Raw genomic sequence first — 23,044 nt, 5'->3', positions numbered from 1 at the left:
TCTCTAGATGGTTGGCAATGAGTAAGTCTTGGTCATAGTCATTAAAACGGGCAATCATCTCTTCCCTGATCTTTTGCCATGATTCCTCGTTTTCGAATATGTGTGTCAGGTAAAACTTGAATGCCTCACCGGAGATGTAGTCAGTGAAGTTGGTGATCATTTCCCGTTCCGACCATGATGCAGCGGTTGCGTGGTGCTCGAACAGGTCGAACCAGTCCTGTACAGGTCCATCGTCCACTGCTCCGGTGTACTTGGGGATGGGAAGATCGTCTGATGGTGCTGTCATAATGCTGGTCTTGGTGTAGTGTTGGGATGTACTTTCGTGGTCCACGTTCGGTCACTGCGTCTTGCTGAGACGTTCGGAGACGGTGGCTGGTTGATGAAGTGGCCGCCAGGTCTTCATCCTGCCGACTTGTGTGACGCTATGATGACTGGGCGACGTTGCCTGGCTCATACTCCATGTTTATTCTGTTCTCCACTTCTTCCTTCTCGGCTTCTACCAATCATCGCTTCATACGTCACATATATATAAACAAACATAGCAAATACCACATGTGTAGACTACTTCAAATACTACGTCACAAGCAATATTGAATAATGGTAGCAACATAACCATAAATCTTTGCAATTCTTTAACAGCGCTAAAAATCCGAAGTTGAAAATGGTATGGTAATTTGCACATTTAAGATGCAGACGTGTATTTCTCTGTATCTCAATAGATTAGAAAAATTATGATGCAGGAAATAACTCCCGTTAGGTTGATTGGATTGTGCACGTTATGAAGAAGTATATGAAGTAAGTATATTTGGATTGGATAAACTTTTATTAAGTAAGTATATATATTTATGAAGAAATATACCCCGCCGTGGTAGTCTAGCAGCTAAGGTACTTGGCTGCTGACCCGCAGGTCGAAGGATCGAATCCCGGTGGCGGCAGCTGCATTTCCGATGGAGGCGGGAATGCTGTACGCCCGTGTGCTCAGATTTGGGTGCACGTTAAAGAACCCCAGGGGGTCAGAAGTTCTGGAGCCCTCCACTACGGTGCCTCTCATGATCATATGGTGGTTTTGGGACGCTGAACCCCACATATCAATCAATTATGAAGAAATACACTTACTTTATAACTGCTATGAGATGACAACAGCAGTCGCGTGTGCTGTAGTTGTCCGCCGCCGCCGGGGTCCGTAACCATTGTAACGCGAAATGAGGAAACAAGGGAGTAAAGAACAAACATCACATGCAGAATAAGATTCGAACACGGGTCCCCTGCGTACCATTCAACTGTCCTACCACTGAGCCACGCCGGTGCTTTGAACTTCGTTGCAAACATACCGTAGACATGCAGGTTTCATGCCGGGAAATGAACCGCGTTAATAGGAGTAATAAATAGTTTTAGAAAGGCGAAAGAACAACCAGGAGTCAGACAAAGCGGATTCCGTAACGAGTTGGTCGTCGAATAGTCCGACCCACTGCATAAGCCTTAGGCATAGTTCTTCATGATCGTCAGCCTCAGATTTTTAAAAGAAATCACAAATTCCTTCCAAGTTTGTAGTAGATACCTAGTTTCTCCAAAGAATGACGAAGGAAGGCATAGTGAATAACCTAGATTGCGATGTCGTGTCCCCCATTAAATATGTATTCACACAGTGCTGGTCCGGTGATATCTCCTCTATGCAACTTTTGTTTACAAACCAAAACAATAGAACATTACTTTTAAAAGCGGAGCTCCTGTTCGTCTAACCTTGTTCTGTGTCAGGAGTAACCAGTAAGAAAACGAGAAAAAAAAATCAAGGCAGTATCTCCCTAACAGAATAATAGATGGCGCTGTACATACAAACCGAAATTGAGTGAGGATATTCTAGATGGCTCTGTACCACTACTTCCCGGGGGCTTTGTCTGGGTCCGTGGGGAACGAGTGCCTCTCTCAGTGTTCGGGATCGTCGTCGTACGTGTCGGATAATTGGTGGAGCATTAATGAAGAAGCAGAACGGCGGGCGCGGAGCGCCGCGGCGGCTCGTGCTCGTCGACAGACAGACAGACAGACAAGCAGACAGACAGACAGACAGACAGACAGACAGACAGACAGACAGACAGACAGACAGACAGACAGACAGACGGACGGACGGACGGACGGATGGGTGGACACACACGCACAGATGGACAGACAGATGCACACACCCACAGACGGACGGATGGACAGATGGATGCACGCACAGACGGACGGACAGATGGATCACGCACGCACAGACGGGTGGACAGGCGGAAGCACGGACGAACAGACGCATGCAGGGACGGACGGAAGCATGGATGTATACACGGACAGACGGATGAACGCTTCGCCTGACTCATCATCATTCTCTTCGTGGATATGCTGTGATTTTTTATGATGTCGCTGGTACGAATTACTAAGAAAAACACTTCTTGTTATTCCATTCTGTAAGCTTGGCATAAACTTTACAAGTGACAATATACTTTCCTTCGGTGCTTCGGCTTTAGAATTCATTCACTAGAACGCTTTTGATGCCGTTTGTTTTGATGCCTTACCTTGACAAAACGAAACAAGTGAGACTTTAACTGTCTATTTTTATTATTATTTTAACAATAGCTTAACATAAAAACGGTTTTTATTATTATTTTGCAATCACGTCCATTCGTAGTCAAAATAACGACTATACAGTTTGGTCTGAACGGGAGCAAAACAATTATTACACTCTTTTTGGTTTGCGTACATTATTTTTTTTTTCATAAACATTCAATACGGAAAATGTCTCACAAACTACTGTAATCATTTCTAGGCCAATTCCTCTGAGTATGAGCCATAATTGGGGCATCATCATCATCTGATTGCCACCTTAGTACACAAAGATTATCATTATTTATGGCGAAGTGGGTGCCCTGCAAGTTTATTTATAGCGGTTACGCTAAGAGTGTTAAAAAGGGCTTTGAAAGCCGCTCTTCCAGCCTTCGATTTTTCGGTGCACTGCTGTGATCCATGCCTGTCGTCTGCTTTTTTCGAACCATCTGTTTAAAAATCGGTAGAATTTCCATGGCCGTTGTGACGGTCGATGACGCGGCACTAATTCCCACCTCTTCGTCTGGGTGGCATCGCGGAACGAGGGAGTTTCACGTGCAGAGCGCGCTTCAAAGGGAGCGGAGGCGTCGCAACACACACTAACCCCTGTTTTCTAGAACCTCCCTTCACTCAACTCTTCGCCTTCACTTGAGAAAGCAGACGGGAGCGCCATCTCTAGGTACGGCGAGTCACTGCATATCAGCGATGGTCTACTGAGATTCTTGAGTAGCACAGCGTCATTTTCAGCCGAGTGTTGGCGCAGTGCTCAACTCTGTCAAGTGAAGGGTGAAAGTCGAGTCGAGGAGCGTTTGCGAACAGGGGGCAAATATTCTTCAGGCCTTTTCACATCCTTCTTTCTCCGCGTGCTACGTCACGCCAAGTGTCCGACAGACACGCTTTTTTCTGTCCGACGCGCCGAAAAAATCGTGGCTTCGAGCTACACGCAAGATCTTCGCGCCAACAGTGCATTCAAGGTGAAGAATTGTAACATTGCTTTGTCGGGCATGTGAATATTTGTTCTTAGCTGCAACAGCTGTAATTATCAAAAGGGAATACTCTTTTCTTACATAATGAGAATACTTCAACACAACGATGAAGAAGCGTGCATTTCTCGAGAATATTCACTGACCAGTGGGGTGCATTTGTAAATGAACAACGAGAATATCCTGCTCACAGTATAGTTAAAATAACTCCTAGTTTGTTCTTACTTCCATAAACTACGCCTGGTTTGGTCTCTCTTTTTTTCTGCTTGTTGATGTGTGCAACCATCCTCCGATGCCAAGCGTGTTATGTAGCAAGTTATTTCGACAATAAAAATGGCATTCCCATCATGCGATGCAAGAAATTAAACAGAAGTAGTGAAAAAGAAATTGTAATTTCCTTTCGTTGCAGATGTAGAAACTAGCCTCCGAAGGTGCACGGTTTCACATGTATCAATGGGCCGTTTCTTTTTATTTTTTTATCGACTTTCTGGGTATACCATAGATGAATAGTTCTGAAGGAACAGCTACTCGCAGGTTGTACTATGTGTAGTGTGTTTTATGTGTAACGCACTTATAACAGTTTTTTTTTGCACGATCAGGTTTAAAGCTCATCTGTTGTCGAATGGTTTCTTCTTACGAGATTGAAACTATACGTGCAGAATGCTTCACTTGGGCCCGAGAAAACTTCTCAGAGACATGACATAGTATTTTGCACCCATCAAAGACTCTTAGAACACGAGTAGAATCGAGCGCGACGCTCCGGAATACCAGAACGCAGCGCCCGCGTGGACACATAAGGTATGACGTCACACAACAATCGGAAAGGCCTCAGAAATCTAGGGGGCGTTGGGCGTCGTAACACCGTACGGTCATACGCTTTTTCCGGTAGGGGAACGGCCAGTGATGGCGCCAGTGGGCAAACTTGAGCGGGTCTCCCCTATAGCTCATTGGTCGATTACATTGAGCAACATACGTTGGGGGAGTCAAGAAATAGCGTTAATAATGCACTGGCAAACGTGTGTGTTTGGGGCTGGGGAATCACGTGGTAGAGGCATTTGTGCGTAAGCCGGCATGAGTGTGCATTTATGCGTGTACGTGTAGGCGCATGTGCGTTCTATGGGGGCCTGTCTGGGTACATATATGTTTCGTTGTGCGTGTGGGTGCAAGCATGCGAACACGTTTGTTCTTACCTGTATGTATGCACGTGAATAAGTGTTCATTGTACGTGCGTGCGCGAGTGTGAATATCCCTTTGTATGCGTGTGCCTGTACGTGCTCATGTGTGTGCTTACGTGTGAACTTGTGCGTTAGAAGAACAGTTGTTACGGAGAAACTGTCCAGGCGGTTCTTGTGCATTTCGCAGTGATGGTCGTTCCTGCATAGATATAACCGAAATCAATTCATTCTGCAACGCTGTTGTTCGAACCCGCCACTGTGGCCCAATAGTGCTCGACTGCCGACCCGAAGGTTGCTGGCTTGAATCCCATCCGCGGCAAAATGAGGACGACACGTTTACCCGTTTACCTAAATTTAACTGCTCGTTAAATATAACGAGATGGTCAAATCTTCCACAGCCCTCCACAATGGCATCCCTCATAATTATATCGTGTTTTGTGGTCGTAAGCCCCAACATTTATGATTGAAACTGTTGCTTTCAATATACTACAAGCCGGAATGTTGAGTCTCGCCACTCCGAAATAACAAAACGAAGCTGAAAATTAAACTTTTTTTATCCAGACGCATTTTCGTCGTTGCCGTGGGGTTGCCGGCACGTGCTGTGTGGCTGTGCGGATAGCGCATGTACAGGCCCGAAGCTGGGAGGAAAGGCGCCGGTCGTCTTTCGTCGTGTGACAGGCCTTTTTCGGAAAGGGTTGGTGGAACTGTCCCGGAGGGCGCGTGGATCTGGTAGCAAGCGTGCTCTGTGATCGGCCTGCCGAGCACGGTATCGCGCTCCACATCCGGACAGGGATCAGCAGCCAGCTCATGTCTTTGTACTTCGTGCTGTGTTCTCTCGGCTCAGTTTGCGCTGAAGCGATAGCACAAATGACGGTGCATCGATTGGTGCAGCTACCGCATTCCCTTCTGTCAGCGTTTTTCTGAGTAACGCAAGATCAGATGCTAAAAGATTTAGTGGCAAGCCTTATTTCGTATAACTTTCCAAATTGTTACAACCACATTTATTACTTCACCCTTGAGGCGGAACTGTGACTTTTGGACTTTTTCTCTTTTTCTCTTTTCTGTGCAGATAACTTACCTTCCCTAGCGATTTTCCTTAATGCAATCCGTCTTCGTTTGGCTCGCCCCGCCATGGTGGTCTAGTGGCTAAGCTACCCGGCTGCTGGCCCGCAGGTCGCGGGATCGAATCTAGGCTTCGGTGGCTGCATTTCCGATGGAGGCGAAAATGTTGTATGCCCGTGTGCTCAGATTTACGTGCACGTTAAGGAACCCCAGATGGTCGAAATTTCCGGAACCCTCCACTACGGCGTCTCTCATAATGTTATGGTGGTTTTGGGACGTTAAACCCCACATATCAATCAATCAATCTTCGTTTGGCTCATATATATGTTACCTCATAGTCAAACTCGCTTGTCACTTCTGAAGCAGCATAACCGTAGTATGTATGTATGTATGTATGTATGTATGTATGTATGTATGTATGTATGTATGTATGTATGTATGTATGTATGTATGTATGTATGTATGTATGTATGTATGTATGTATGTATGTATGTATGTATGTATGTATGTATGTATGTATGTATGTATGTATGTTTCTGGTGACGAGGCAATCGACGCCGAAGCTCGCCAAAGACCGAGTTCTGGGCATGGAGGTTACAGAACACACAGAAAACATATCTTCTTAAGACAGGCCGTTACAAAGGTTACACATAAATGCACTCTTGGCAGTATACATCATACATATTCTCATAAGCTGTAGCGCTACAGTACAGAATCACATTTATTGGTAGTTGTTAGAGAAGTCGAAATGTTCCTTGATATTCACCCACGCTTGTTCCAAGTCCGCAATACACGGCGTAATCTTGCCTTCCACCATCGGGATGCTTCATGGCTGTTTCTATTATCTCACCACCACATGCTTACGATATATTGGTCTATGCATTCTGGAGCTTCTGATCTGAGTCACTGGCTACAGGGGAGTCCAAGGAAAGATGGTGAAACATTTCGCGCCTTCTTGGTTGCCGAGCACGTTGGCGATGTGGTGGCAACTTGTTTCAGAGTTCTGAAACGATCTCGATATTTCACGTCCACCTTGTTTGAAGCACGTGGCCTACGTCCTTGGCGAAGTATTTCTGGGCCGACCGTTTTAAATTGACGCGTGCCATGTGATGCGGTGGCACGTCATTTGTGTACTTTTTGGACACACCACAGGCAATAATGGCGCGTGATAAGATCGGCCTTGTGCGTGTAATACGACATATCGGAAATAATACCTTGTACGCACCATCTCGTGGTGACATGCCCTGGATCAGGCTTTCCTCCCTTGCACGGAACTGCGCAGTGGGACGGAGGTACCCGGCCACACCAATCTAGAGAGGTAGGCGCATGTGCCTTCGGGCCGGCCACGTTTTCTGCCGATCGTGATTCCCGGCGCGTGAGGCCATCCTGGCCACTGACAACTTTCGTCGGCCACGCGTGTGGCTCAGTGGCGCGCCGCACTAATTTCCGTGCGTGTTTGGGGCCCTTTGTTACAACCAACGCGCCAGGTGCTTCTCCGCTCTCCAACATGGCGCTACAAGCTTCGGCAAGATTTTATTCTGCGAAGTCGGGCCTGCGACGGTTCAGCTCTCTTTTTAAGTGAAAACTGTAGAGTCTTTCGCCCTGCGAGGTCAGCCAAATGGACGATCGTTTTGACTGTAACATCCTTATATGTGGCGTAACTTTCGTTTACGCCATGTGGTGGCTTTCGCTTAGTGCCTCCGACGAATAAAAAATGAAGAGATAAAGAAATGAAGTGAATCTTGATCAGTCGGTTTTACGGAGGTTTTGTCGATATTGTTGAGTATTTTTTCTGAATCTTAGACGTCCTTTGAACATTTGAGCATTCTCGCTATACAAGTGCATAAAACATATGCAATCTGCAATTCGTCTGCCTGCAAATTATGTGGGTAATCTCGCGGGTGTGATTTATTTATTTATTTATTTATTTATTTATTTATTTATTTATTTATTTAGTACGCTTCATTTTCACTGCAGGAATCCAAGCCGGCAAAAGGTCACGTGTTCTAATATACGTTGGCACAACTATCAAGTTTCTACATAAACCAAACTATAGATGATCACTCATTAACCCTGTAATGCCTGGGAACAATTATGCCTTCGAAAAAATTGCAAGAAAACGTTGAGTGTTCTTGCTCTTCTTGTACAGTTCATTCTAAGACAAATATAAATCAAATTATATATGAGACATAACCTAATTAGTACTAATTGGAAATAAATATTTACTATCTTATAGCGTGTAAGTCACTGTACCTTCTTCATGACATGTCAAATCTGCAATAGCTGATTATCGTGGCACCTATAGTAGCTTTCAGTAGCATTATTGCGGTATAATATTTAATGTGTCAAATGTGGTACAGTGGGTAGTACCAGACAAGCAGTGTACTTAGGAATTCCTGAAGCACACCACATGTTACTTTTTTTCAAAACGAAGGCTCCTGTGTTTGTTTGTTTTTTCTCAAGGCTGTTTCCGTTCAAGTGTAATTATCATTGAAGTGGTAGTGAGTGAAGGACGGGTGATAATGGAGACATCGTGAATTAATATTGTGTCACATAAAGGTAAATACTGACATCTGATCTACAGCAAGGAAAGCCAGAAATCGACATTTGGCTCAGGTTTCCACTTCTTATCTAAAGAAAGCACTCGAGCTTAGAACAACGGCGATCCTTCCTCCGCAACAATCTCGCTGATGAGCGTCGACATAAAGTATAAATCACGCATATTGCTCTCCAGCAACCATTTGTCGAAATCTGAAGGAGCTCTAGTCTACCTCGTGGCGCCGAGTATGGATTAGTCGTGGTGCACATTAAAATCAGCTTTTCCCGCGCATCCAACATTACCGACCACTGGGAACATAACGGCCTGCATGCTGGCCGTGTAGTTCTGTTACCGCCATATCGTCCATCCTCTATCTCGCTCACAAGGCAACTCATGAGTGTTAGCAATCTGCCAATGGGGGTGTCCCGTGTTAAGAGGTAATTATTTCGAAGAATCGCTTGACCTGTTGAGCACCTTTTCTTTCTTGTTATTGAGTAACCGACTGGTTGCTTGTCTGGCTTTCGTTGTTTTTTTATAGTAACGTTCGCTTCGGTTTCACCATTGTTTTAAATAAATCAATTAGGGTTCCGGTTTCGAATCCTGGCTCTCTCGTATGGTATGTTTCTTCGAGGTGACAGCTTATGAACCGGTAAGATAGCTCTGTTGTTCCTCGCAGTGCACACCACAATATATGGTCAGACGCTTTTGTTGTTCACGCTACTGCATTTCTTTGTTAACACCAACTCTCGTTATTAAACTTCCCACAAATATAAAGCACCCATGAAACAGCATACAGATGCAGTTTGATGTAGGTGACACCCAGAAGACACCGTCCTCACACGACGAAGTTTAGTGTATAGGGCGGCGGCGAGCAGTGCACAGCATGTGAGCCGTGGTCGTGCCGTCTTCAAGGGCAGCCCAAGAGCGGCGGCATCTTTTCGGGTGCCGCTCTAACCGGGCTTCTGGGTCAGCCGGCTTGTCCGGGGTGGCCGCGCCTGACAGCGTTGACCGCTACGAGGCGGGCCACGAAAGAAAACCGGCGTATTTTTAGGCACCGCGCACCGGTGGCGCTCCCTCCGAGATGCTGGCCGATCAAAAGAGGATGCCCCGCGTGCGCCGTCTTCGTGCATTCACAACATGGCATTCAGAAACCGCGCTGATTGTCGCATCTGAATGCCCTCTGTGAGCGGAGGCAGAGCGGCCGCATAGATGGGCACTAGACGCCGTGACATTCGAGGTCAGCGAGCGGCTGCGTTGACTCTGGGCCAAGCCGCGAAAGGTGATCGAGCGCAAGGGAAGATCCGCCTACATAGTGGTCAAGAGTTTTGGTGTGAGGCCATAGTTCCTAATAATTATTATTATTATATATGCGAGTTTTGCATTCCAAAACGTGATTGTGAGAGATGCTGTAGTGGAGGGCTCCGGAAATTTTGACCACGTGGTGTTCTTTAACGTGCACTGCACACGGGCCTCTACCTTTTTGTGTCCAATGAAAGGCGACCGCCCCAAACGGGATCGAAGCCGCCACCTTTCGGTGAGCAGACGAGCACCCTATATAGCAACTTATCCACCGAAGTGGACTGGCTATATATTTTCACTCACTACTCTCACATGTATCTGTCAAAAACAAAAACAAAAAAACAAGAAAAGGGTCAGACTCTGGACTTTGCGGTCCGATGTCATTTTTACTGCGTCTCGCTAACGTTTTACTTTAACATACAAATATATGAGGGATGGTAAATGTTGTCTTTACTTCAGCGTGTAATCCACGTACAAAAGCGGTCGTCACGTTTCCTTCTTTCCAAGTATATCATCCAGTGTAACAGCCAATACAATTAGGCGTAATCTCCCATCACTTGTCACGCCCAGAAAAAAAATAGATCGCCTTTGCGCCTTTAAGAAAAAAAGAACATACTATTACAGTCATAATCTAAAATTGCGCTTGATGGAGCCTGCATCTTTAATATAATCTCGCGTGGCTCACCGCAACAAAATGCATATACCTCGAAGTAACACCTTCAGCTTTTTTCTAGTCGTATCTCCCGAACACAGGTCGTGACTGGAACTATCTGTCGGCATCAAGCTCCAGTATTAATAAGCCTGACCCATTCCGTGAGGCCTTAACGTCTCCCATGTAATATACAATGAGCATTGCTCATGCGATAGTACCTCGCTGCTTTCGTGACTTGCTTGATTCATAGCGTATTTTTTTCTTGTTATTCAATACAATGTTGTAAAGTCCTGAGGGTGTAATGAAATAATAATAATAATAATAATAATAATAATAATAATAATAAAAAGTTTCTCTCTGCGCACATGACTGGTCAGTAAATGTCAATACCCCTACCGAACGTGTTATGTTATTTTGTAATTAGGACAGTATTGCGGATAATTAGGCAAACTTTATTTCCCCGTTATGCTGAAATAACACTTTTGTTCCACATGATGGCGCACGTATATGGAAGTAGTACAGTATTAAAATCTGCTCTTAAAACGTCGTTTATAAGTGCAAGGTCACGGCTATTCACTGTTACAGCCTGTGCTACTCCGAAAGGTCACAAATAGCCTTAACGTTGAGTATATGTTACGTAGATGTCGTGCCACGATGTGCCCCTGTTTATGTATTACTGTGTGAATATGTCATTGTTATCTGTATTACAAGGGTAATTACATCAAGTAATTATATACTAATTGTTGCAACAAGACAATGCCATACCATTTCACTTATTTTATTTAAGCTTATGCTTCGTGATATATATATATATATATATACATATATATATATATATATATATATATATATATATATATATATATATATATATATATATATATATATATATATATGTGTGTGTGGTGTGTGTGTGTGTGTGTGTGTTTTTTAGCAGCGTCTCGTGAGCAACGCGGTGTGCGAGGCGATCCCACACAGAACTGGCTCCTGCGCCGCACGGAAGTGACATCATCTTAATGAAATTAACTAGAAACAACTGAAGGGAACAGATGAATAATTTACGACTTTCTAAACCTGCAAAAATAATTCACAAAAGCGTTTGACGAGTTAGCTTATGCACATTTGTTGATCAATTACTTATCGCAAGCACGTTCAATCCAGGGGCGCTGCGAAACGTAGCAATGGCGAAGATGGAAGCAGTGGCGAAGATGGAAAAAACTTCATGTGCAGTAGAGAGTTGTGCACTATATGATGGGAAGAGTGGGGTGGTTGGAAAGTGTCGGCAAGCCCCGCCGCGGTGGTCTAGTGGCTAAGGTACTCGGCTGCTGACCCGCAGGTCGCGGGTTCCAATCCCGGCTACGGCGGCTGCATTTCCGATGGTGGCGGAAATGTTGTAGGCCCGTGTGCTCAAATTTGGGTGCCCGTTAAAGAACCCCCGGTGGTCGAAATTTCCGCAGCCCTCCACCACGGCGTCTCTCATAATCATACGGTGGTTTTGGGACGTTAAACCCCACATATCAATCAATCAAAGTGTCGGCAAGGGTGACGCCAAATGTAGGGGGTTTCGAGGCTGCTCGGCCCCAAACCCCGCAGGGATGACGTGGGTCCCGACCAGGGACCTATGGCATTCTCTAGATTGCGATGTCAAAACACGGTGGATTCGAAAGTGAGAATTCCTTTGCAGCCGAGTACCTCATTTTGCTTGTCGTGAAGGGCAGTGGTCAACGATGAAAGAAATTGTGTTTCACTGTTCGTCAAAGTTCGGACGCACATGAAATCCCAATGTAGCTGCAAAATGTTTTTACTAAGCCTGTGATCATCGATGGCCAATAATCCTGCACGGCAGGGATATTTTTTTATTAGGTGCAAACACTCACGCAAAGCGCGAACACTTAAAGACTCTTTCACTGTTTACAAACGCAGGCCCTTGATGACATCCGGTTTCATCCACCAATTTGTCTCAACGGTGGGCAAGAAGTGCTTTAGAAAATGGCCTGCAGATTTTCTACACTTTCCTTCTCTTATTTGAAAAAATATATTCAACTAAATGTTCTGTTGAGCTACACAAAAATTACAGGAGATTTCCTTCAACATCACGCACGTTCCTTTTATCTGAAATACTAAAGAAAGGCTTTCCTTGCCCTCCAAATAATCTTGAAAACGTGCTTTCAGTTTCGACGTTAGGAGCTGGTAAATGAGGCGACCAGAAGTTTTTTTGGGCTACAGCGCTTGCAGTCTTGAAACCATTTATAGAAACGGCCGTCCTCATTCGTTTCTAGGTGATTCCTGCTGTGTTGTCACAGGCTGCGTTATTCAGCAAGGCGGAGAACCTGTTCAGCACTACAAAAATGTGTTTCGTTGGGCCATATTTGGTCGAATAAACAGAAAAACTAGCCTATGAGGGCGCGTACACAAAAAGAGAAAACAAGATACACACGCTGGATCGTAGGTATCGTAATTAAACTCAATAAGAGATACAAGATGAAGGTGGTACAGGCTTATGTGCCTACATTCAGCCATGATGACGCATCACTTGAAATCTTCTATGAAAAGGTAGAATCGGCAATGAGTAAGGTAAAAACACAATGATGGAAGACTTCAATGCCAACGTAGAAAAAAAAGCAGGCTGGAGACCAGGTATTAGGAGATTACGGCATCGGTGCGAAAAATGCCAGAGGGGAGCTATTAGTATATAATTTACAGAACGCAATAATTTACGGATCTTGAATAGCTTCTACCGAAATCGAAGGAACCGTAAGTGGATATGGAGGAGCCCTAATTGCGAAAGTAAGAACAAAATAGACTTTATACAGAGTGCACACCCAGGCATCGTGCAGGATGTGGAAGTGCTTGGCAAGGTACGATGCAGTGACCATAGAATTCATGGTACGGTCTCGAATTCACCTAGGCTTGAAGAAGGAACGACAGAAACTGATACGCAAGACGCCAATCAATGAGCTAGCACTGAGAGGGAAAGTACAGGATTTCAGAGTCTCGCTTCAGAACTGGTACTCGGCTCTTATTGAGGAAACTAGCCTTAGCGTTGACGCAATGGATGATAATCTCACGAGTATCATTACGGAGTGTGCAGTGGAAGTTGGAGGCAGGGTAGTTGGACAGAACACTGGCAATCTTTCCGAGGAAACGAAGGATCTCATCAAGAAGCGTCAAATCATGAAAGTCTCAAGCACAGCAGAGAAGTTAGAACTGGCAGAGCTTTCGAAGTTGATTAATAAGCCTAAGGTATCCGAGGTAAGAAGGTAAAACATGGAGGGAATTAAGCACGCTCTGAAGAACGGAAGAAGCGTCAAAGCAGTAAAGAGGAAACTTGGGATAGCCAATAATCAGATGTACACACTAAGGGACAAAGAAGGAAGAACAACTACCAATATAGATAGGATAGTTAGAATAGCGGATAAATTTTACAGAGATCTGCATAGTAGCCGGGACAACCACGACCTTACTATAACAAATAGCAGCAACCCAGATGGCATCCCAACATAACGGTAGAAGAATTCAGAAAAGCCTTGAGGGGATTGCAAACAGGCAAAGCTACTGGTGAGGATCAGATAGCATCTGATCTGCTAAACGACCGACGACAGATTGTGTTGGAAAAACTAGCCACCCTGTTTACGAAGTGTCTCCTAACGGGAAGAGTGCCAGAATCTTTGAAGAATGCTAACATCATTTTAATACATAAGAGATGGCAAGGATTTCAAGAATAACAGGCCGATCAGCTTACTCTCTGCCATATACAAGCTATTGACAAAGGTATTTGCAAACAGAATGAAGGCAACATTAGAAATAAATAAACTAAAGGAACAAGCAGGATTTTGAACGGGCTACTCAACAATCGACCACATCCATACTATCAATCAGATAATAGAGAAATGCTCCGAATACAACCACCCACTTTATATAGCTTTCATAGATTACGAGAAAGCGTTTGACTCAGTAGAAATATCAGAAGTCATAGAGACACTGTGGAGTCAGGGCGTTGACGAAGCATATATGAACATCCTGGAAGAAATATACAGGGGATCAACTGCCACCATAGTGCTCTGTAAAGAAAGCGACAAAATACCATTCCAAAAGGGTTTAAAGCAGAGGATACAATCTCCCCGCTGCTATTTACTGCGTGCTTACAGGAGGTTTTCAGAGGCCTAGAATGGGAATATTTGGGGATAACATTTAAAAAGTACCTTAGTAACCTACACTTCGCCTATGGCATCGCATTGCTGAGTAACTCGGGGGACGAATTTCAACTCCTGATTACGGTGTTAGACAGGAAGAGCAGAAAGGTGGGTCTTAAAATTAATCTGCAGAAAACAAAAGTAATGTACAACAACCTCAGAAAAGAGCAGCGCTTCGAGATAGGTAAAAGTGCACTTCAAGTTGTAAAAGACTATGTCTACTTAGGGCAGGTAGTAACCACGGAGCAAAGCCACGGGATTGAAGTAACTAGAAGAATAAGAATGGGGTGGAGTACATTTGGCAAGCAAGCACTCTCAAATCATGACAGGTAGATTGCCACTATCCCGCAAGAGAAAGATATATAACAGCTGCATCTTTCCGGTACTTAACTACGGAGCAGAGACCTAGAGACTTACAAAGAGGGTTCAGCTTATATTGACAACGACGCAGCGAGCAATGGAAAGAAAAATTGTAGGTGTAACCTTAAGAGACAAGAAGAGAGTAGAGTGGATCAGGGAACAAACCGGGGTTAAGGATATCATAGTTGAAATCAAAAAGAGGAAATGGACACGGGCCGGGCATGTAGCGCTTAGACAGGATAACTGCCGGTCATTAAGGGTAACTAACTGGGTTCCCAGAGAAGGAAAGAGGCGTAGAGGGAGACAGAAAAATAGATGGGCAGATGAGATTAAAACGTTTGTGGGTATAAAATGGCAGCAGCACAGGACCGAGTTGACTGGCGGATTGCGGGAGAGGCCTTTGTCCTGCAGTGGACGTAGCCAGGTTGATCAGGTTGATTATATATATATATATATATATATATATATATATATATATATATATATATATATATATATATGTGTGTGTGTGTGTGTGTATGTATGTATATCCTGATGAAGGCCAGACTCTGGCCGAAACGTTGTAATAAACCACTTTGTGACGGCTCCTAAAGGCGTGGGTCTGTTCATTCCTTGCATGTATGTATGTATATATGTTTGTATGTATGTATGTATGTATGTATGTATGTATGTATGTATGTATGTATGTATGTATGTATGTATGTATGTATGTATGTATGTATGTATGTATGTGTACGTGACCACCTATAGTTTCTGCTTTGCCAACTGCCCCCTACTTCCTCCTTGCAAACATCCCACTGCACCCAATCACCAACAATTCACCACTTCACCGACCATAAAGAAAATACTGTTGAGAAGTAGCCAATATTATATGCAAGATGGTCGTGTACTTGTATCCAGGTGCCTCGTTAACTAACCATAGAACCGTAGCCATCCACGGAGCGTCACTCCGCGTGTACGTTTCCTTAAATTGAGCCATCAAAGTTGGTTTGGGTGTACGTCATTTATGTTATTCCTGTAAAGAGTTTAAAGACCACCTTTCTTGACATAGCAGGGAACATTGAATCCGAGTCTGTGCAGGTCTACTTGACCAGTTTTAAATGCGAAACTTGTCTTAGCAAACTTCGGTGACTTCCACCTTATCTATCTACCTAGCCGCTTACGACTTTAAGCTCTCCTGGCCATTCCAATCATAAGATCAATACTGAAATTGGAGTGGCATAACATTACTGTATGACGAGCATAAGTGAACAATCATAACATGTAATCATGGCATGTATATTATTATTATCATGATTTACATGTCGTGGTCTTGCTGCTCTTGCGGTGGTTTCGTTCATATAACATATTACAAAATTTGTATGACATGGAGTCACTGCTTGGCGAACATACAGGTACGTGTCCCACGTAACTTTAGCCAGAATTTAAAAATATGCCAGCACACGTAATTACGGCGCGACTAAATGCATGTTGCCCACCGTTGCCTGGAGCTAGACTACTTTTTGTGTTCTGAAATATCGTTTAATTAGACCTGTTTAAATAAATAAATTTTGATGAAACGAAGATGGATAAAAAATTTCAAAAAGAAAGTTGTAGATCAGTTTGCAAAACGTTCTTTACAGATGCCTCCAAGTCTAACTCCTCTGTGTCCTACGCTGCTGTAAGCCTATCCTTTTCGGATGCTGGCGCTTTACATCCAGGCACAAGTATCTTCACAGCGGAAGCTTATGCGATACTTGTGGCGGCTAAACACATCAAGCAATTACAAATACAAAAAGCAGTAATTTATACGGACTCCCTCAGTGTGGTAACGGCTCTGCACACTCTTGAAAAACAAAAAAACCCAGTCCTTGTCTCACTTTACTCCATTTTGTGCACACTCTACACACTCAAACAACATGTTGTAGTGTACTGGGTGCCAGGGCACCGTGAGATCCAAGGCAACGTGAGGGCGGATCAGCTCGCTGCATCCACAAACGCACTGCCCCTACACCCATATTAATCCCGGCCCTTGATCTTAAGCCGTCTCTCAAACGAAACCTCAAGGACTACTGGCAGAGCAAGTGGGATACACACACACAAAACAAACTACACATTATTAAGCCACACCTTCGTCATTGGCTGCCAGTATCAAAAATCGCGTCATACAGAGGTAATACTAACTAGACTCAGGATAGGACACACATACACGACACAAATATATTTTGTCCGGTGGCGATCCACCATTGTGTGACAGATGTGGTGAAGCATTAACAGTCCTTCACATGTTAATCCAGTGCAAACACTTCGAAACTCTAAGAAAACAACATTTTCCATTACCCTACCGACAACATATACCTTTACACCCTGCAATGTTCGTCGGTAGGGAACCGCTTTTTAGTCATAAATCATTGTTAGCGTTTTCAAAAGAAATTCATAATTTTCATGTCATATACCCGGGCATTCCGTAGCACGACCTCTCCAGAGAGGTTTTTGCTGCGGTGGCTACACAAGAAAGCACTTGCCTCACGGCCCTTGGACGCAAGGGTATGAACGAGTGAGGTACTTGTGCTAATGCCATACATGTCCACCATCGTTTTTCATTATCACCAACTTTTGTCACCTATTCACACCACACACACCTTTCACGGCATGGTCATGATTTTATTGCTTGTATGTTTTTACCCGCCTTACGGCGAGGGATTTTATGGCCCTTATACAGTTGCTAATCACAATCATTGTCCATATTTTTAGTAAGATGAACTGGCGCTCTTTGGCCGTGAAATGGCCCTTGCGCCACAAAACATCAAACATCATCAAACGTCCAAATAGATAGTTTTGAACTTTATATCTGTTAATTATTAGTGTTTTTCTGCTAATTACATATACCCACGAAATACCAAAAAAATACCACGTGACAAACCCGCTCGCACGTCAGTGCACACGATGATTCTAGTGCTCCCTAACGTTCCGCGTACGAACGACCATAGCATTTGCCCCATTGTGCTGTCTCGGCAGGGCCACAATGTTGGCGGTGACTTCAAGATGAACACGTTTTGCTATCAGATACAAAAACGATAACCGCTGTGACTGCTTATCGCTGTCATGAACCGTTGCGAGGGAAGCGTGTCGTTCGTACACACCATGCTCATGGTGCGCTCGCGGTCGTTTCACTAGTTTCACATATACCAATTTCGGTATTACGGGACGTGAATGACGAAGGTAAACGGCACGTCCCAGCATAATAATCATGACATGCGTGTCATGTAAAACATGATTACATGCTACGCTCATAGCGTGCTTGCGGGCGTTTCGCTAGCTCCACATATACTACATTTGGTATCACGTGACTTGAATAGACGACGAACGTAAATGACTCGTCCAAACATGATAATCACGACATGGAAGTCATGTACAGCATAACTTACGTTTGCCTCGAAACGGTTACGTTGCGCTGAATCTAAAGTGATATATGGACCTTCCTCATTCAGGCATCGCATATCATCAATTCCCTCTGTACGTGGAATCTGCCATTTTTTTTAGGGTGACTATTTTCTTTAGACGTTTTTCTGTAGGTCCACGGGTTGAAATCGGGGCACATCGTTACACTTGGCAACGAAGCGGCGTGCTCAGTCATATACTGAACAGTGATTCACGGTCTCGTCTCTAATTGGACACAAGAATGCTCATCGAGAGAGTGGGCGGATCAGACGGTTATGAAAAAAGCTTTTGGTCCTACCTCCGAAAAAATTAGTTTTATAGGTTAACACTAAATGCTTTATGGTCCTGTCCCTGATAATGTGCTCGTCATTGTGCCTACATTATGTTCCTCTTCCTTTTATAGTTTAGCTAATTAAACTTCGTGATTCAGAAGGCTTTGTCAATAAATGGGCTTTTTTTGTTCGAAATATTTTCTCAAGTCTAATCGTACACAAAAAATGAAGTATAAAAAACCTATACCGACATTTGTATGATCACGTCAAATTTCGCGATGCGGCGTCCTTCAGGATTGGGTTAGTATATTTCCGAGACCACTGACGACTCTCGTTGACGTGTCAATTGTCATTTAAATGATAATGTCGCGCGAAGGTGTGTCCCACGAGATACGAGAAACGGAACTGCACTTTTCGACAAGGACAGCAGCAGACAGAACGAAATGGCAACATTTGCCGTCTCATCCCGCACATCTCTTTTAAATAAATATCACGTTAGCATGCACGATGCTGTTTATGCTCCCATATTAGGGTCATGGCCAGTGAACTCCTGCCCTTGGCTACTATTAGGACTCGCTGCTTCCGCATCGACCAGCCCAACGTGAACGGACTGCTTCTCTGTATCGTGCGCAGAGCGCGTAGTGACGACAAGCGCCGGCGCCATTGTGCGAGCCACGGTCTTGCGTATATGCGCGGGTCCCCATGTGGAGACCATTCAAGACACGAGCGCATACTCGGTTTGCAATGGTGGTTCTTCGTTTTGAATAGACCCTTTTGTGCCCTTCCAATTAGTGCGCCGGGCCGCAAGCGTCCATCGCGAAGGATCCTGCGGCTCCTGCTGACCCAATTAACCGCGTGGACGCGGAGGTGGCCGTAGCAGGTGCGTAGCACGGCTGCTGCACGGGCGCTAATTGGCGCCGCAGATGTCTCGCCCGTGAGGCACTCCTTGGCTAAGCCCGGTTCTGACCGGCTGCATTCGACGCCATCCTCCGTCCGCCGGCGGTGACGGGAGTCACAACGCTCAGGATTGCGTCTCAGTCTTCGAGTACGTCCAGATAGCGCAGTGCCGAACGTCGCCGATCTCTGGGTTCTCTACCGCCGTGTGGCTCGCTTTACTCACAAGAGTCTGACGTCTTCTCGGTCCGGGGAAGAATCCTGCGTTATAAGCGGCATTGTTCAGACCTCCTACGAGTGCATGCTGGCAAGTTGCCTGTCACTAGATAAAATTGCGGTTATAGAGACGCGACCTCATTCAGCTGTTTCGATCAAAGCCGAGATGTCACGGTAAGCAAGTGAAGCTTCGATACCGCGTTGTTCTCCGGTGACTCTGTTTGGCTCTAGCCAGTTCGTTCTGGCTCTTGCAGCTCGTTCTAGTCTACTTAATAGGTGATCATAAGTTCATGAAAAGATCAGCATGGTTCGCTACCTGGCATATTACCGAGAACCGGCTTCACAAGATATTGGTTTAATATCGTCGGGTAATACCTGACCTGCACACTGCAATTCGTTGGGGAATAAGTAGACCAAACTGCGGCGAGCACTCTGAGCTTCAGCCGGTGCGCCCCGGAAGTCCGACGCCGATCGCGCTACGGAAAATCGCCTCGCGGTGACTGGTCTGTTGAACTCGTCGGAAGTGCGGTCGCCCGATCCCGGAAGCGTCGAGGGGGGCGCCGCCCGCGACACCCGGACGCTTTCGCCTTCGGCGCGTGGCTCCGGGATGCTCGAACGGTGCGTCCGGCGAGAGGTCCTCGGCGGCCAAGCGTGAGAGCCGATCGGCGGTTCAAGGGAACGGGGCCGGCTCCATCAGTGGCCGCCGAAGGCGAGCAACCTGGTCCGCATGCGAGGCCGCCGCGCCCGATTCTCGCGGTCGCCGCCGAACGACGGACTGGCTGGCGGAGCAGTGCACCAGCAGCAGCGACCGTCCACGGCGCCCCTCGCGATACCGCCCGAGCTGCACGCCAAAGCTGCCACCCTGCTCAAGTTTGTCAAGACCACCAGGCGAAGCGGCGACAAGATGAAAGGTGAGCCGACGTCGGCGGGAGATGGCGACGCAGCATGCAAGGAGGTGTCAGCGTGGCTATTGCGCAGAATATGTCATCAAAGATGTCCTATAGGTGCTCATTACGTGAAACTTCAGCCCTTTTAAGTATGCCGCGTCCAGAAAATGAATTCGTGATCTACATAGTCAAAATCGTAGCCACTGTGTCTTCGTCGCAGGTGCGTACGAGTGTTATGCGTGACAAACATTGTTGCACTTGTTGGAAGTGATCGTGCACATTACATTAAGCTGAGTGCCTTGACTCAAGCAAATGATCATAAGTAAACGCTTATAAGTAAACGCTCAGTCTCGCATTCGTTGTCATAACGAACAAACGTACAGAGAACCAGAATTGTTGTTCTTATGTGCTTTATTGAACTCGTGAGCAAGTATTCAATGAAACTTTGCAACACTTTATCAGGTAAATGATGCGGGTATAATAGAAACGTAATGCGACAGCAGCGTTCTTAACAGTCTCTCGCGAGATGTACTCACGAGAAAGAAAACAAGTGGCCAAGTGCCGTGTTCCTGCTATAAACGTGATGCTATAGCGTCGCTGTCGTGTATCATTAAATGTGAAGCATTTCTTTGCGCACCAAGGCACTTGGAGAGTTTCTATGTACGCATCTATCTATTTTTTTATCTATCGTCTGCGTGCTCTCGGGATCACCTCTTTAGCTTACTGCCGATCAAAATTGGTATGTGAGGGTGAGAGGTGTTGACTAATGCGACTGTATACGGTCATGGCATGAATAACATAATCTTGTCGCGTATGCGTCGACCGAACCCTCTCCTCTAGACACATGCGGCGCACACCCATACACCCATACGCATACCCACTTACCCGGGGTAGGCCGGTATGCATACGGGTATATATGGGATTTACAGTTTATATTTGCCCAGGAATGACGAGAACAGCCATTGGTCATTTAAATGCGAGGGCGTTAAGAAAATCTGATATCGCCAGCGTTGACCCTATGGATAAAAAGAATAAAGATGAGGATCGCAGCAGGAACCAATTTCAAGCATTCTGCGTGGAAGTCAAGTATTCTAACACAGAGCGATGCCAGTTCTTGAAACTGCTGTGGAAAAAGACCTTATGCAGATGTAATGTAGGTTCGACGTCAACTGTAGTTGCAGTGCTGGCTATCTAATAAGCATTACGTATGTTCTCCTGTAATACATGCGGTCATGTCTGGTTAACGACAAGGCTCCGTTTTTAAGCAATCTAATAAACATGACATTTGTACTTCTATGATTCAGAAAGTTATATTCAAGCGTTTGTCAGCGACGGAAGAATACGCTGCGTTTCGATAAAACGGACGTATTTGCTGTATAACGTGAGTGCTGACCTTATGTCAGACCGTAAGTTCAGGCAGTCAATCAATCAATAAATAACTTTTATTTTACAGTCTCTTAGTGAGAAAGAGGAGACATGAGTAAAAGCTAATGTGGCTTGCATGGGTTCTGCCCCCCTTTACAAATGACAACAACACAATGCAGAAGTTACCCTTTGAACTTCTGTAGTCGACCTTCCCGGTCAGTCCATAATGTGCACACGACTACGACACTTGGCAGAAAACACGTTGATCCCCCTCGTGAAGGTTTTTTTTTTTTTAAGCCAAGAAATTCAGCACCAACTGCATCCCGTGAAGCAGATTCCGACAAGACGTGCGATCTGCTGGTTTTTTTTTAGTTTTTCTTGCGGAGTTCTCGATAAAAATAATATTAGTTATTTCACTAGCAGGTCACATCAGAGTGGTTCTGCCGTCATTTGCTGAGCAAACAGAAAGCACAAGTCTCTTTACGAAATATCGTAAATAGGCGTTCACTACATTTCGATGTAATGTTTTTTTGGTGTTGTTTTGTGCACTTTTAGACAAGTCATCCTCACGCTTCGTGGTAATGATCACTTGCAGTTAGTAACGCGCTCTTTATTGGTGGCTCGAGAAGCGAGTTACACTGTTGCTTCTCTTCCAAACACTTCCTTTCGAGCATTTACTTCCGGTCTTCCCAATATTCAGATAAAGTATTCTGAAAATAGAAATCTATGTGTTGTGGTTCAAGTTATGTGCGATGCACATAATATTGGAGCGTAAGCTTGCTTAAGATAAGGACCAGTTCACCGTCAGAACAAATAATCACAATAAAAGTGGTCGCTTGGTTGGTGATGTGCGCCCAGCTTCAGGACTGGTTGCAGTTTTCTTTTTACGAAGTACTTAAGCGTAAGAGAATTTTGCAAGACGGACCTTGGCTATACATTTCGTCGAGCGGTTTTTACGTTGTGACTGCGATATACGGTCTAACCGATTGTTATGTTGGACATTTGTGATATGAAATAAAGTTTCACCCGATTTTATTTATTAGCGTACGGGGCCATCCAGTGGCAAACGGAGTTTAATGAAACAACATTTACCTTCGCAGCTCCTGTCTCCAGGCAAGACTGTACGCGCACTAAGTTGAGTAACAGAAGCTATGAA

The 23,044-nt window shown here is 45.0% G+C and overlaps 1 protein-coding gene across 4 annotated transcripts in view; it reads left to right on the top strand.

Moving 5' to 3' along the window:
• LOC119175711 (heat shock 70 kDa protein 12A) overlaps positions 1-23,044 on the top strand; it is a 166,247-nt gene that overhangs the window by 23,808 nt on the left and 119,395 nt on the right. Inside the window, exon 1 of one of the 4 annotated variants that reach the window (XM_075881935.1) lies at positions 20,303-20,547. The exons of the other annotated variants lie outside the window; for them this stretch is intronic. Coding sequence (XP_075738050.1) covers positions 20,364-20,547 — 184 coding nt within the window. The 5' untranslated portion in view covers positions 20,303-20,363. Of the gene's footprint in view, positions 1-20,302; positions 20,548-23,044 lie in introns of those variants that run through there. 4 annotated transcript variants of the gene reach the window in all.

Source organism: Rhipicephalus microplus, chromosome X (genome assembly GCF_043290135.1).
Source record: "Rhipicephalus microplus isolate Deutch F79 chromosome X, USDA_Rmic, whole genome shotgun sequence".
NCBI lineage: Eukaryota > Metazoa > Arthropoda > Arachnida > Ixodida > Ixodidae > Rhipicephalus > Rhipicephalus microplus.
Note: the sequence above shows the minus strand (reverse complement) of the source record. Positions and strands in the feature narration are given on the sequence as shown.